This window comes from Callospermophilus lateralis, chromosome 17, assembly GCF_048772815.1.
Source record: "Callospermophilus lateralis isolate mCalLat2 chromosome 17, mCalLat2.hap1, whole genome shotgun sequence".
Classification (NCBI taxonomy): Eukaryota; Metazoa; Chordata; class Mammalia; order Rodentia; family Sciuridae; genus Callospermophilus; species Callospermophilus lateralis.
Genome location: NC_135321.1, coordinates 8,412,485 through 8,427,650, shown reverse-complemented (window position 1 = coordinate 8,427,650; position 15,166 = coordinate 8,412,485). Strand labels below are relative to the sequence as shown.

General features: G+C 32.7%; 1 protein-coding gene across 1 annotated transcript in view; it reads right to left on the bottom strand.

The window, feature by feature from the left end:
• Positions 1 to 1,290: 1,290 nt before the first annotated feature.
• Positions 1,291 to 15,166, bottom strand: part of Tmx3 (thioredoxin related transmembrane protein 3) — a 38,212-nt gene continuing 24,336 nt past the window's right edge. The window contains exons 10-16 of the mRNA XM_076837074.1: positions 13,530 to 13,628; positions 11,786 to 11,843; positions 11,551 to 11,604; positions 10,202 to 10,258; positions 8,641 to 8,770; positions 7,208 to 7,276; positions 1,291 to 4,710 (exon numbers count right to left, since the gene is read on the bottom strand). Coding sequence (XP_076693189.1) covers positions 4,447 to 4,710; positions 7,208 to 7,276; positions 8,641 to 8,770; positions 10,202 to 10,258; positions 11,551 to 11,604; positions 11,786 to 11,843; positions 13,530 to 13,628 — 731 coding nt within the window. The 3' untranslated portion in view covers positions 1,291 to 4,446. The remainder of the gene's footprint in view (positions 4,711 to 7,207; positions 7,277 to 8,640; positions 8,771 to 10,201; positions 10,259 to 11,550; positions 11,605 to 11,785; positions 11,844 to 13,529; positions 13,629 to 15,166) is intronic.

Sequence of the window (15,166 nt, the reverse complement as noted above, 5' to 3'; positions counted from 1 at the left end):
AAATCATTGCCAATTTTTCACTAGATTAAAACACCATTCCAGTTTGTAGGAGATGGGCTTAGTAAATACTGGAATACTTTGAGTTTTAGCCAGGAATCTTTGCAGGAAAATAATCTTTTCATGTATGCAACATGCATTCATATCGTAATTCCAAATCACATATTTACCTACCTAAACAAACCTTCACAGAAATCAATCAATTATTCTACCAGATACTTACATTTTCTTTGTGTTTATTCATTTTGTTTCAATAAAAAAGCACAAAGACCAGAGGCTTTTTCAGAGATGACTAAACCTAAATATTTATAATTGTTTTAATTTCAATGTTAAATACTTTTTTTTCCACTTTGATTCAGAATGTTAAAACTTAAATTGCTGAAAGTAGCCAAGCAAATTTAAACATAAAGATTTTATATTCATAATGACTTGCCTTTTTTCTGTCATAAACAACTACAAAATTCTAAATGAAGTGAGAAATCAAGTCCCTGTCCCAAATATGCTTCATTTAATCTTCACAATCCAAGGAAATAGGTGTCATTATCCCCAATCATATTTGACTCAGGAGCAGAGGGGTCAAGTGGTCTATCCAACTTCACACAGCACACAAGGGAGAGTATGAACCAGGCAGCATGTCCTGTCGAGACAGGGTGCCTCTGCACACTTCTGTGGAGCTCAATGTGCTAGGCCCTTCTCAGAAGCAGCAATCCTAACCAGCTAGTCAGTGCAAATTCATAAATTCACAGGTTCATTTTTGTTGACTGTTATTCTTGTGCCAGTTATTCCCATTAAAACACATGCTCTTGTTATGACAAATTTTAAAATTAACTTGTATAAATTTATGTTTTGTAATATACTCTCAACAGATGCCATTTCAAAAAAACAAAACACTGAGGATTTAAATTCTCACTTCCTTGACAATACAGTGAGGGGGCTGAGGCCATGTTGGACCAAGATCATAACTTTACAGCAGACTCAAGAATACAAATTCAATTCTTCTATCTTTAAATATTGTAAAAAGCAGGTGAGGCACCCTTTTAGAAAAATCAGTGTGTAAAAGATACCAAGTTTTACAAACACAAAATATACCAAACTCATGAATCCCAAATTCTAAATCTATCAGGGAATAAGATCACAATCTGATCTCAAATTTGCTTAAATTCTAAACTCCCAATTATGAATTACTTAAAATTTTAACAAAAGAAATAAAAACTGTATGAAGATCAGTATTAGTTGCTGTCTTTGCTCCTATAGAACTATTCATGTGGCAAACTGGTAAAAATAATAGACAACTACGTTTTGAATTACTTTATTTTAGAAAAACAAATGTTTACAACTGATGCTATAAGACAGAATATCATGAATTCAACAAGTTAGTAATACAGACTTTCAAAAACCACCAGAGGTTAGTCTAAAGAAGAAAAGTATTTTTTGTCCACTCTTGGACTCACACATTCAGGAAAAAAAAAATATTATAAAAATAAAATGGTAAACTTAACTCTACCAATTAATTGATAGTCATAATATCTCACACTCTCACACTGGTTTATTTCAACAAGTTCTGCTTAATAAGAATAGCTAAGTAGTTTTTCCACCTTGTCCTACCTCTTGGTCATACAGAACAATGATGAAATTATTTATATTACTTTTTACAAAACCAAAACAAAAAAAAAACCCCAAAATCAAAACACAAGGAACATCATTAACAATAAAATCCACCAAACAGATGTTTTAACTACTCACATAGACCCTTCCTTCAACCTTAAAACATTTGGCATCTTAAATGTTATTTCTAAATCAGATACCAGGAAGCACTGTGAGGAAGAAAATGAAAATTCCAGATTTAATACCCTTCAAACAAGTTTCAGACAGTAGCTAGAGAAATACTGATGCATACAGTGAAACAAAAAAGGTTGTGCGCTACCATGGGGTGCACAGGGTACATGATAAAAATATGCACTTTCCCTCTGGAATATTGGTAATATTGTTCAAGAATCTAGAATTTTGAATTCCAGAAAATAGATATGGAACTTTGCTGCAACTGAAAGAGAAAGTGGGACTCCAGTTTCCTGAAGGATTCCATTAAAGATACGTAATCATGTAATTCATCATCTGAATTATCACTGTGTCTACCAGATTTAATTATTAAGAGATACACCTTTATTTTGAAATAATTTTTCCTGAAATGAAAACAGCATTCAGAGTAAAGCTCTGATAATCACATTGAAGGGAAAAAGCACACAAGTGAACCTTTTTTTTTTTTTTGGTGAGGAATCTAACAAAGTAATATTCTAAAACAGAAACAAGTTAAAAGCAAAATTTTAATACAAAAAGAAAAAAAAAAACATTCACTTATCAAACAACCTATACATTTTGTTTTCCCAATAAACACACTTAAAAAGTGCAAAGAGCACATGAGGCAAGGGCACACAGTTGTGCAAAGGATGACAGAGATCTAAGGCCATGAACTAATGGGCCATGTCCCAGAATACAAAGGATCATCACTGGATTTTTGCTTCCTGAACTTTACTCTTTTCCCTACAGAGGTATTCTGTATAGGTGATGACTAATAACACAAAAATATGCAAACATCTGATAGTGATAGACATGAAGGAAAAAAAATCAATGACATTTTCTGTAATTTTATTTCACTTCTTTACTAAACTGAGTCTTAAATGAGGCATCTATACTTATCTAAGTTTTTTCTACTGCAAAACCAGTCTGATCACTGGGAACATTATTATCTTCCCAAAGATATCCTCTGTATTCCATGCAGAAGAATCTCCTTTTTGAATTAACAGCATTTATGTCCAATTTCCATTTGAGAACTTTTCATTTTAGTATTTCCTGAAATTCTCTCTGACTACATACTTATTTCATTATTAAAAAAAATTAATGATAAGGGGTCAAACATTAAAGATGGATATTTAATTATTATATGCTAAAAGAACACATGAACACAACAAAACAATTATTTGTAATTCTGCAGCATTTAAGATATAAGAGTTTCAGTTAGTCCAGATTAGTATGGCATCAGAAACAACCAAAAGCTGCCTTTGGCAATCAGAGCCCTAAATAACTTCAGTGTAAGGACCATAAATTACATATTTTTAAAATGATTAAACATTTTTACTACAATCAAGACAATCTTTACAATGGATAATAAAACTGAAGAATAAGTACTTAAATAAGTTACCTAGTTAAAATTCCAAACTTACGTAAACAAAGGCCTCAAAAATAACAAATTAATCCACAATAAGCATATCAAGCTTACTGCAAAATACCAATTTTTAGATATTGCTGTGTTAGAATTCCTACACTGTTTCATTATAAATGAGATTAGAGATATTCACTGAAATGGATGACAGAACTCAGAGAAAGTAACCAGCCATCTCTATTTTTCTCACTGTGCCTGACACACTGCTTGACATGCTAATTATGTCACTCATTACTCATTATGAACATGTGTTCATAATGGCATTACAAAATAGATGTGCGATAATTCAGATTTTAAATTGCTATAAAGTAAACTTACCACAAACAAAAATATGACATATTACTTTTCAAAAGCCAGATTTTTTAATCAAATGAAATTTTAGAAGAAATTTCAATATACAAAATAAAAAAGAAAGAACACAAAAATCCTAAGCTGCTTTGGCTAAAGCTAAGCAAGACAGGATTGACATAGCTCCTTTCCTTCCTGGAATGACTGATGAAGACAACTGGTTAGAGAGCATTCCCAGGAACGGGCTGAAGTTACTGTTCCCTGCACAACCTGGTTATTTTGCAAAGGTCAACCACAAAACTCCCCTGACACACTATACAGGTTCATATGAAAATTTTATAATAATGCAACCAAGTATAAAGTTAAAAAGTAACATTTCCTCTCCTTTAAAAATAACTAACAAAATAAAAGCACTATGCTATATATAAAACCACATCACTTTTAACCTTGTAATGTTAATGTGATACATGGAAAAAGTTATTAGTTTTCCTTAAAGTGCCTAACTTTTAAAGACTTACAATGTCCATACAAATCTTATGCAAAATATATGAGAATGGATAGCTGTAGGTAGATGTGTTATTTTTTTCTCTATCAGACATGTACTTTCTACCTGAATGACCAATTTAAATATTCTCTCCAAGAATCCTAACTTTGTCACAGAATATTCAGATAGAGAAACATGCAAATAAAACTGACCTATTATAATAACATCTATAAGGTAAACTCTGATGGAGTGGTTTGATTCTGTTTGTTTTAGATACACCCTTTCTTTACTCCAAATATCTCCCCCTTTGTAGAAGGACTACTTGAATCCATGCAGTTGATATTAGCAAAGTACAAATAACATGTTCTCTTCTGTAAAGATCATGATTAAATATCTATATCCAATAAATAGACTCTTTAATGATCTGAAATCCTAGCAAATGTTTTATACTCGTCAAGTCTCAGTCTTTCTTCTTCTCTAACACATCCTTGGGCTCTTGGGCAGTAGGTGCTGTAGAATCTCCACCGTTTGGCTCTTGATCTGTGTTCTCCTCTGGCTGTTCTTGGATTTCAAATTCACTTTTAGACATTTCATATCGCTCTTCCATATAACCTCCATCTGAGTCTGTGTCAGCTGTGTAGATTCCATAGCACATGATACTGATGACACCCAGTGGCAGGCCAAAGAGAAAGCAGCCCATAAGTGGCGAGCTCCTGAATATAGACTGAGGAAAGATAATTAAAACTCAGTTGCCCTCAGATGTAATTCTGATATAAAAAGCACACAATAAATTTAAAACCACTGCAAATTTCTTCTTGTTGCTTATCAACTTTCTTGAAGTGTCAATATTTAAATGTCAACACTTAAACAATAACTACCATGCTAAAGACACCATAAGAGAGAGATTCAGCATCCATGCATGTAAATGTGCACACAAACATGCTTTTGTGTGTGTGTGTACCAAATTGCTTAAATCCCTTTTTTAAAAACTCATTTTTCTCATTTTAACTGAAAGGTCTCTTTAAGGTGATTACTATGCCTGCCAGTTTTTGAGCTATTCATTGAACTATAGGAATCTGATGCTCATGGCAAAGGCGGAGTTATTTACCATGAAGAGAGTATATACAAATTCCCTTCACATGATGTTTTTATCATTTATTACTCATCTGGTAAGCAGTAAAGCATCATTCACTTATTAGTTTCCCTCATGTTATATGTAATCTCCTTAGCTCCCACAAAAACAAAAGTAATTTTATGAAATGTTTTCTCTTTTTTTTTCTTCCTTTTTTTTAATTTTTATTTTTTTCATCTTTCATACATTTGATTCAAGTGAGTTATGCATTTCCATTTTTACCCCAAATACAAATTGCAGAATCACATCAGTTACACATTCACAATGTTTACATAATGCCATATTAGTGACTATTGTATTCTGCTGACTTTCCTATCCCCTACTATCCCCCCTCCCCTCCCCTCCCATCTTCCCTCTCTACCTCATCTGTTGTTGTTCCGTTCTCTCCCTCCCCGCCCCCTTTCCCCTCACAACCTCATATATGTGATTTCGTATATCGATGAGGGTTTCCTTCCGTTTCCATGCAATTTCCCTTCTCTCTCCCTTTCCCTCCCAGAAATGTTTTTTCCACTACATTGTATTTTATGGGTTGCATTTGTAACTCACAAGAACAATATACACAAGTTCAGAAAGATCATTATTTTGGATTAAGATAACAGAAGAAGGCTACACAGAGTCAGGGTATATTTTGAGGTAGAAATAGGAAAAGGAAGAAAGAGGCAGAATAAGGCATAATATGAGTACTTGCAATTAGATCCAGGAAACTTTGTGCAACATTTTAAAAACAATGAGAAAGTATTTTAGATAGACAGAGTTCATTCACATTCTGATGTGCATCCCTGGATAAAGGATGAACAATGGCCAAAGTTGATTATTTTAGAAGCATTAGTGGTTTACAGAATGGAATGGAGACCAATAAGAACGAAGTGTGGAGACCAGGTAAAGAGGAGAAATAGTTTGATAATTCCTAATCCATGTTGGTGGCAACAGGAAAATTAAGAAATGCCACTGATAAACTGAAGAAACAGTATGTTATGCATGGTAAGCCACAGATTATGAGAGTCACTTCTCAGAATAGAGAAGGCTAGCTATAGTTGCATGCCTGCTTTCAGCTAGGAAGAGTGAAAATGCTGATGGCATGGCTCATGATAGATAATTAAAACTAAGTTTAGGCCTCAAACAAATTTTAACATGCTCTACTGTCAAGGTGACTGAGAATTGAAGCTGGGGAATGAGAATGAGCTTTTAGAATACATTTACAAGCAAGAAGGCTCAGCTCCAAGGACTCAAGTGGGCAACAGAAAGAGACACTGGAAAGGCATGGATTATTGGAGAAATGGGGTGGAGGTGGGGGAAGTAGTAAGTATCACAGCAGCAGGGAAAGGAGAATGGCGAAGAAGAGATTCCTTGAAGAAATCCAAAGGAATACACCAGAAGACTCAACCATCAGCAGGCTATCAGTGAGACTGCATGGAAGTTTCATATGGTAAAAACAGATGGAAATTAGAATGGCAGAAAAAAATCAGGTAAGAAGTGAGTGAATAAAGCTGAGGAAACATATTTCAAAAATGAAACTATAAAAGGAAAGATCTGGGTAAACTATACAAATCACAGGGATGCCTAAAACTTTAAGATCTGGAAGTTTACTTTGAATATTGCAAAAAAAAAGGAATTCTTGAGACATATTTTTTTCAACAAAAATGACCAATTCACAGGAAACAATGCTTAGAAGAAATAAAAATTTCCTATTATCTAAATTTTCAGTAGGTTGGAGAAATAGTTTTTTAGTGCATTTAGTGATTCTGAATTTCAGTAATCTCTTCAATCATATGGAAATAATTAGAGAAACTTAATTTCTGGGGCTGGAGATGTGGCTCAAGCAGTAGCGCACTCGCCTGGTATGCACAGGGCGCTGGGTTCGATCCTCAGCACCACATAAAAATAAAATAAAGTTGTTGTATCCACTGAAAACTAAAAAATAAATATTAAAAAAAGAAACTTAATTTCTAGGATGGATGCAGTTCATACCCTTCAAATTGAAGACACACTTTGAACAAATCCTTTGAAATTCTCTATTTCACCCTCATTAGACATGAAGAACCCATACTTTCTAAGCTTCCAATGACACTAAACAAACTGTCCAACTTACCACAACAGTAGACTTGGCATCAAATAGTACTCTTTTCAATCTCTGCAAAATGCTATCACCTCCTTGGGCCTTCAATTTAATAAGAAAACAAAAATTAAAATGTTATTGGAGGCCAAAAGGTTGACTATAAAATGTTTCATAAAACATCTGAAAAAGCCATTTTAACACATTTGCTTTTTTTTTTTTTTTTTTGTCTTCTTGTGTTAACACAACCTGATTCTCTTCTGAAGAATTTCAATCTCTCCTATTCATAATCCATGCAGCTTAGTTGAATCTGACCTACTCCCTAAATCCAGGCATGCCCAATTTTTGAGTTTAGATCTGGGACTGCTGAACTAGAACTACTACAGGATACCTTTGTTATCATTTGGGGGAAGTCTCCCTGAGGATAAAGCTCAAAAGGAAGTGCTGAAAGGCAAAGAGAAAAAACTTTCTGATGAAAATCAATCCAATCCCTGCTCTCAGCCATCCAAGAAGTCTGGCCCACTCTGAATCACCAACCTATGAGGACCAGTGTAATCTCTGTGTTATTAAACAGTTCAAGCCATCCGCTCACTTACAATGAAAGGGTTCTCATTCATACAGACAAGTTTCATTTGAACCAAAATACTATTTCTGCAAACATAAAATTCCCACTATGTGATTAAGAGGGTTTTACAAACTTCTCGACTTTGATGCAAGGTAGATATGCATATTATGTTTCAAATAAGGTTTGTGTAAAGCTGAAAATGAAAATCTACAGAAAATAATAATAATTAAACTTCATGAAAGCAATAAAGTCTCTTATTTTCTTTGAGTCTATTAAGATGTGTGCTAGTTACAACCTGTGATCTGGAAGGAAAAACATGATCCTTTAATGCTAAGTGTGGTAACCCACTTAAGATTTAGAGAAAAACAAAAAACCAATACATTACTAAGGCAATCTATTCACTTATTTCTGAGATATATTTTATAAGATTATATCTGAAATTCTCCACAGGGGTTTGATTCTTAATGAATATCCTTACCTCTTAAGAAACTGTAGTCGTCTTCACAAATTTTCCTAGAAAACTCATCCTCATAACTTAATTCAATGGTCCTTTTGGTACTAAGCAGTATTTAGAGTCAAGGATTACCTCACACAATATAGGACCTCTGAGCATTCAGAGCCAACTCTAAAAGCCAGTATCACCTCCCCCATCACTGTGGCACCCCAAATGTCTCCAAATTACCCTCCAATGGGGCATTCCCACCTGTTAGCTACTTCCATAGAAGATCTTCTATGTCTGAGAGAATGTGACAATGCCTATGAAAGGAGAGACCATCACATGGAAGAATGTTCCCTCTCATCCCTCAGCAAGGGCCTGCTATTCCTTTCAGAATCAGAAGTATGAAAACAACTTGCTTCTCTTCTACTTCCTATCATTCCTCTGAAAGAGAACTGAACCACTTACTTCTACTGTGCCATCCAAAATGTTGTTAATGAACTCGATCAAGTCTTTGGCATCTGAAATCTGTCTATCTAGCACAAAGTATTGTTGGTTTGATGTGTTCAGTACAACTACAGTTGGGACTTTCAATTCACTGAAAACATAAAAAGAAATCAAATAAACATTAAACATATTGATAACAAATATTCTGGAATTTTTATATCTCAATAATTATAGAAAAAGGGAACTGTATCAATAGCTTCACCTACTTTTACCTAAAAGAAAATTTCAAATTGTGTATCAATTTGAAATTAAATTATATGAAATAATATATAATTTATTATATAAGTTAAATTATATGAAAAACATTCTAATGTATAATGTAACAGAGAGCTGAGTAATCATGATTAAATGTAAAGATAAACATTATGATATATGATATGTCAACTGCTGGGACAGATTCTTCCTTGTCATAAGTCCACTTCAAATACCATCATTGTTAATCATACAGAACCCACCTTAGCTACACAGCATTCAGAAAATCAGGCTAAGAGTGTGGCCTCTAGAGGCCCACTTCGAATGTTCAAATCGGAGCTTTCCCTGAAAGTTGCAATATGTCAGGCAAGTAACTAAGCTTCACACACACAACATTTTTCATTTGGAACAAAGCGGGCAATGCTACAAAAATTATACGAGATAACTCAAGGCTGCATGTACCTTATCATACGTAGTCAAGAAAACACTATTGCAAATTCTCTGTTCTCCCTTTGTCACACTGTGTAGGAACTTTACCCAACAACATCAGAATACATGTATTTTTCAAGTGTACTTGGAACCCTCAACAAGGCAAATTGTATCCTGGGACATGAAAATATAATTCTATTGCAGAGTGTCCCCTTCATAAACTTCTCTTAGGTTGATGAGGTCAATCATACACCTCCTAAAACCAACAGGTATCCTATAACAATGGGAGAGTATAAAAAAACTGTTTTTCCACTTTGAGTATTAAAAAATTTAGGGTCAGCTATTTCAAATACTCTACAGAGAAACTTTGCTTTTTCATTCTCTTGATTTCATTGTATTCTATATCTGGTCCACAACATAGTTTGGCAAACTACTCTCAAATCCTTATTAGAATGAGAGAGTTAATATCAAATAGTTACAAAAACATACTAGGTTAAATAATTATAAAATCACATTTTTTCCTACATAGTTATTTTAATCTATTAAAATAAATTCTTGTATAATTGCAGTTAGTTCTTGAATGTTCAAAATCTTATATTTAATAATTATAAATACCTATTAAAATGAACTTGTTAAAGTATGTAAATCAGAGTTTCTGAATAATGTCATTTCAGAATAGTATGAATTATAACACTGAGCTGGGAGACAAATATTTTTAGTATACAGCAATATTAAAACATAGTAAGTTTCATATACAGAATTTAGAAACTAAAGTAAAATAATGGAAGACTGCTGTCATCAGAATATATCAACAGCTTTTTTTTTTTTTTTAACTGTTAAACCTATCTCTCAAAAACAAATTTAAAGATGTGATAGCAAAATCACCCAGCACTTTACTCACTCCATCAGCAAGGTATTGATGTAGTCATTTCCATCCATGTGGCCAAACTGAAAATCCCTAACAAACAACAACAAAAACTAAGAGCACGATATTTAAAAAAATTAAAAAAGCCAACCAATACAACAAACAGCTTCAGGGCTTGATAAGTACATAAGCTGTAAATATCTACTGAATGAATCACATAATATACATATATAGAAAATCTGACTTCTACTGGATTTTCAGATAAATATATGAGTAGCACTAACAAATTCTAAGACATCTCCATTTATAAATGGTTAGATGCATGGAAATAAAATCCTGTCTAACAGAAATATGTTTTAAGATAAAATACCTATTTACTCTAAAACTGAACCATTCAGAAGATACAACCTACTGTGTATTTTGTAGGCTTACTAACCTTTCACTAGATTTGGAATAAGTTAATAAAAATCAAATAATATAAAAATACACATTGTCTTTTTACATTTTTTTTTTAGTTGTAGATGGACACAATACCTTTATTTTTATTTATTTTTATTTTTGAACCCAGTGCCTCACACATGCTAGGCATACGCTCTACCACTGAGCCACAACTCCAGACCCTCAGTCTTTTTTGACAGCAACATACAGAATGATTTGGCAAATAGCAACAGTATTTCTGATGACATTTTTATATTATTATTCTTTGAGTTCTTGTTACAATTATCTTTATAGTTTTGTTCTAACTTTTGACAGCTCACGTAACATAACCTCAAATTTATGAGTATCTGAGCATCTATTTCCTTCCATAAAACCTGTCTCAATACTATAAGGAAGCAGGTATGATACAAATTATAAATAAGGCTGCATTCTTTTCCTAACTTGTAAGACACACTATCAATCAATTTCAAGATCCAGAAAACTCTGAAATGCTACAAGCTACCATTTACTTCACTTCCCTGATTTACCTTGGGAAGTCCACAATACAGACTGAGCAACCTTACCTGAAATGTTCACAACCAGTCATGCTTCAGATTTTTTCTTTTTATCATTTTGAAAAATTTACATATACATAATGAAATATATGGGAGGCAGAACCCAAATCCAGACATGAAATTCATTTGTTTCATACACACCTCAATCAGCTTGAAGGCAATGCAATACAATATGTTAAGTGCACCTGCATTTTTGACTGTTACCCATCAAATGAAGTCAAATGTGAGATTTTCCATTTGAAGTGACATGTCAGAGATGAGAAAGTCTTATATTTTAGAGCATTTCAATATTCAGACTAGGGATGCTCAAACTATACTACCACTTTTGCTTTACTATATTACAAAATAAAACTAAACAAAAATAAGTAAATCTTCCAGAATGTAAGCACATACCTACTGAAGTGGCCTTTGTATTCTCTTGCAACTTCCTGAATAATTGACTTTAATCTGTAAAACAAATATATAAATATTTCAATTCTTCACTTGAAACATATAAGTATCAAATATCTTCTACCTTGTTTAAGGGAGTAGCAAAAGTAAAATACTACTGTATCAAGTTGATTTAAAGCCACATGTAGTCTGAATTAGATGACATTAGAAGCTTAAAACTATTTCAAGGCAACTATACCTGGTATGTTCAATTGATGCATTTTTCTCATCAATAACTGCAATAGCCACAAGCTTTCCTGAAATTAAGAATGACATATCTAAGTTCAATAACTCTTTTTAAGTAACTTTTAAACTATCATTTTCATTGAGAACAAGGAATTATAGCAAAAAAATGTTTTTAAAATTTAATTACAATTATGGTACATGTTAAACTTCCTTAAACTAGCACATTATAGTATAACATGCATTTGAGTCAGAGAGAATCAGTGAATTAGTCAACTTCAAGTGATAATTTCTCTCCAAGCACTCACTCACAAAATGTTAATAGTAAATCTATTAACAATTTATATACCCAAATTGTGTTTTCACACTACCTACAAAATGATTAAGATAAATTTTTTATTAAAAGCTGAAACCATAAAAAGTGAATTGGTAAAAAGTTTACTAAGAATTGTTATAGTTGTTAGTAAAAAGAAAATGAATGTAACAGTAAGATGGTTTTTATGTAGCCTATTTGCCAGTAATAATAAACAGAATTAAATATCTCACGTTAATCTTAAATAGAACATGAATCAAATGTATGTGATTAAGCTCTAGGAGGATTAGCATGATATAATCATCAGTGCTGGACATTATGTTCTTGGCACTTTTCAAGCCCTGGGAGAGCAATGGTAAGGTTCAGTTGAGTATTAGCTATGTAACAACTTTAGCAAGCTTCAGTTTACTCCAAGAAATTAGTATCTATTTTATAGAATCATTAGAAGGAAATGAGATTATATACACAAAAATACTGGGATACTATGTGGCTCAGAGCAGGTATACAAAGCAAGATTAAGTTAATAGTCTTTCAACATCCTCCTCACACTACACATGGCTTCTATTGCCCCCAATGTTGCTTACACACATCTCTAAAGTCCACACAATCTTGAATACTTTTAACACTCTGCTGAAAACATTAGTTCACAGTGATTATTTCCATTCTTAAAATATTTCACTTACTATTCAGTGTTTGCTTTTTTACCATGTGCTTCTTAAGTTTTTACATGCCTCATTAGTTTCCTTTATTCACAATGTCTACAACATGTATGGGATCTTCCCATGTACGAAAAACATTCAAGAAACACAGGAACAGTTTTTCATGTTAATTTACCAATTACTGAGTGTCAAATAATGTGTCAGACACTAGGCTATTTACAGAAGGCTTAATCCTAACATTGTGAATTAAAACAAAAATGGCAAGAGAAGCCATGATTTCTCATTTGCTGTATATTTACAAAACGATTTGCAGTTTGCATCTATAAAACTATGTAATTAACTTCTTGTAACTTCCATTTTTATGTTCATATTTGCTTTGTCTGTCATTTTTAATCATGTAACTTTAAGAAATTGCCAGTTTGATTCATTTCCCCACCCACCATAAGTACAAGTAGACCTTATAATAAGGTTCTGGTAAGTTTTACTTCAACTCCTATATAAAACCAGCCTCCTGTGGATAGCCTCTTGGTAGATAACTTTTTCAAATTCTTTCCTATCCAGGCCTTTTGACTTCCTGTCATCAGTTTGATTAGTAAGCCCTGTATTTAGCTAATCTTTGACCTGCCCCCCACAAGTATATTTGGTAATAAGTTTCTATTTTCAAAAGCAGTACTAACATTCAAGTTTACTTCATGCAATGGAGATAATGATCCATTTCTTTTAGAAATCGATTCTAGTCAATTAAGGAATCCCAAAGAGTAATGAAGAGCTGTACATATGCTTGTTACCTGTGTCTCCAAGTTCATACAAGAGGAAGCCATCCATAGTAAGGTAAGTCTGAAACCTCTCCCTGTTGATCCATCCTGACAGGTCACCATCTTCATATTCTTAAAAACAAAACAAAGTGACTAAATTGTAGAATCTAACAATACATATAAAATATCTGACAAAGAATATAATCTTAAATCCATAAATAGTACTTTTAGAAATTTATGGTAAGCAAGCAATCAGATATACAAAAAGATTAAAGCACAAAGCAACTTATAACATCACTAAAACAACAAAAAATAATTTGAAGTAAGAAAAACAACTGAAATGCCCTAAATCAAAATAAGTGCATATTGGTACATCCTGGGAAGGATGATTTATAAATTTTAAAAATTTAATAAATTTTAATATAAATGAATGAGTATTATAATTAACTTTGCAAAGTTAAACAAGATAGTAACAGAGGACAAAATAAAAGCATAGGGACTGGGAATGTGGCTCAAGAGGTAGCACGCTTGCCTGGCATGCGCGAGGCGCTGGGTTCGATCTTCAGTATCACATAAAAAACGTAAAAATAAAGGATGTTGTATCCACCAAAAACAAAAAAATAAATATTAAAAAATTCTCTCTCTCAATAAATAAATAAATAAAAGCATGTACTCCTAAATGGTTATCCTTCACTTGTATGATGGATGGCATTTTTATTACAATTTTTTTGCTCATCTCTATTTTATGAATTTTTCTTAGTTTAGAAATCTTTTTTGTATGTACAACTTAAACACACACATAAAACCAGAGCATATCAGCTTTATTCCAACATCAAATACTTCCTGTGGAAAGCAGATAGAGAAGATAATATTCAAAAGAAATATTATATCCTGATTAAAAATATAATTCAAGTAATTCTGTAGTAATTACAATTGCATGAAAAAAAAAGCCAATTGTAAACATCTTTTAAAGCCTATCAATAATTCTGGCTAAAAACTGTATTATACTGACTTCTTGAAAGGTATGCTTTATGTCACTTGCATTGCTAAACAAACATTTTCAAGTTATCAAAATATAAAATAAGTAGTATAATGCAAATCTGAAAGTATTTATGCATTTGGACTTACAAATCAGAAAAGTAAACCTAAAACTAGAAGTTGCTTTCTGGGCCACAATCTTCACTCTATGTCAAAAGCAAATTTTGTACAGATTTCTCAGAGTGATAAACTGGAAACTCATTAGAAAGTAAACCATCCTCCTAAACCCTTAACCAATGCTTCTAAACATATTATCAATAATTATTAAAATAAATATTTAAAGGATAACCCCTGGTCTATCTGAAGGCTCCAAGCAGGCTCTAAATACCATCTACTCCATGTTAGAAAAGTTTGGCCTTTATAAATGTAGAAACCTCACGCTAATCCTTTCTCAAGCACAGAAGTCTCCACAGCTGAAAACACAGAGAAATGAGAATAGGGTACTTTCTTATGCAGACTCAAAGAATAATCTAAATCTAAATTGATGTATTCCCCCCAAAAAAACAAAGAAACAAAGTTGCTTTCTACCTTGTTAAGAAACTCATATAAGATGAGAGTAAGAAATTTGTGTGACCAACATTGATCCCAATGACTACATATTTTAACTTGGGGGAAAAAAATCTCTTCATGTT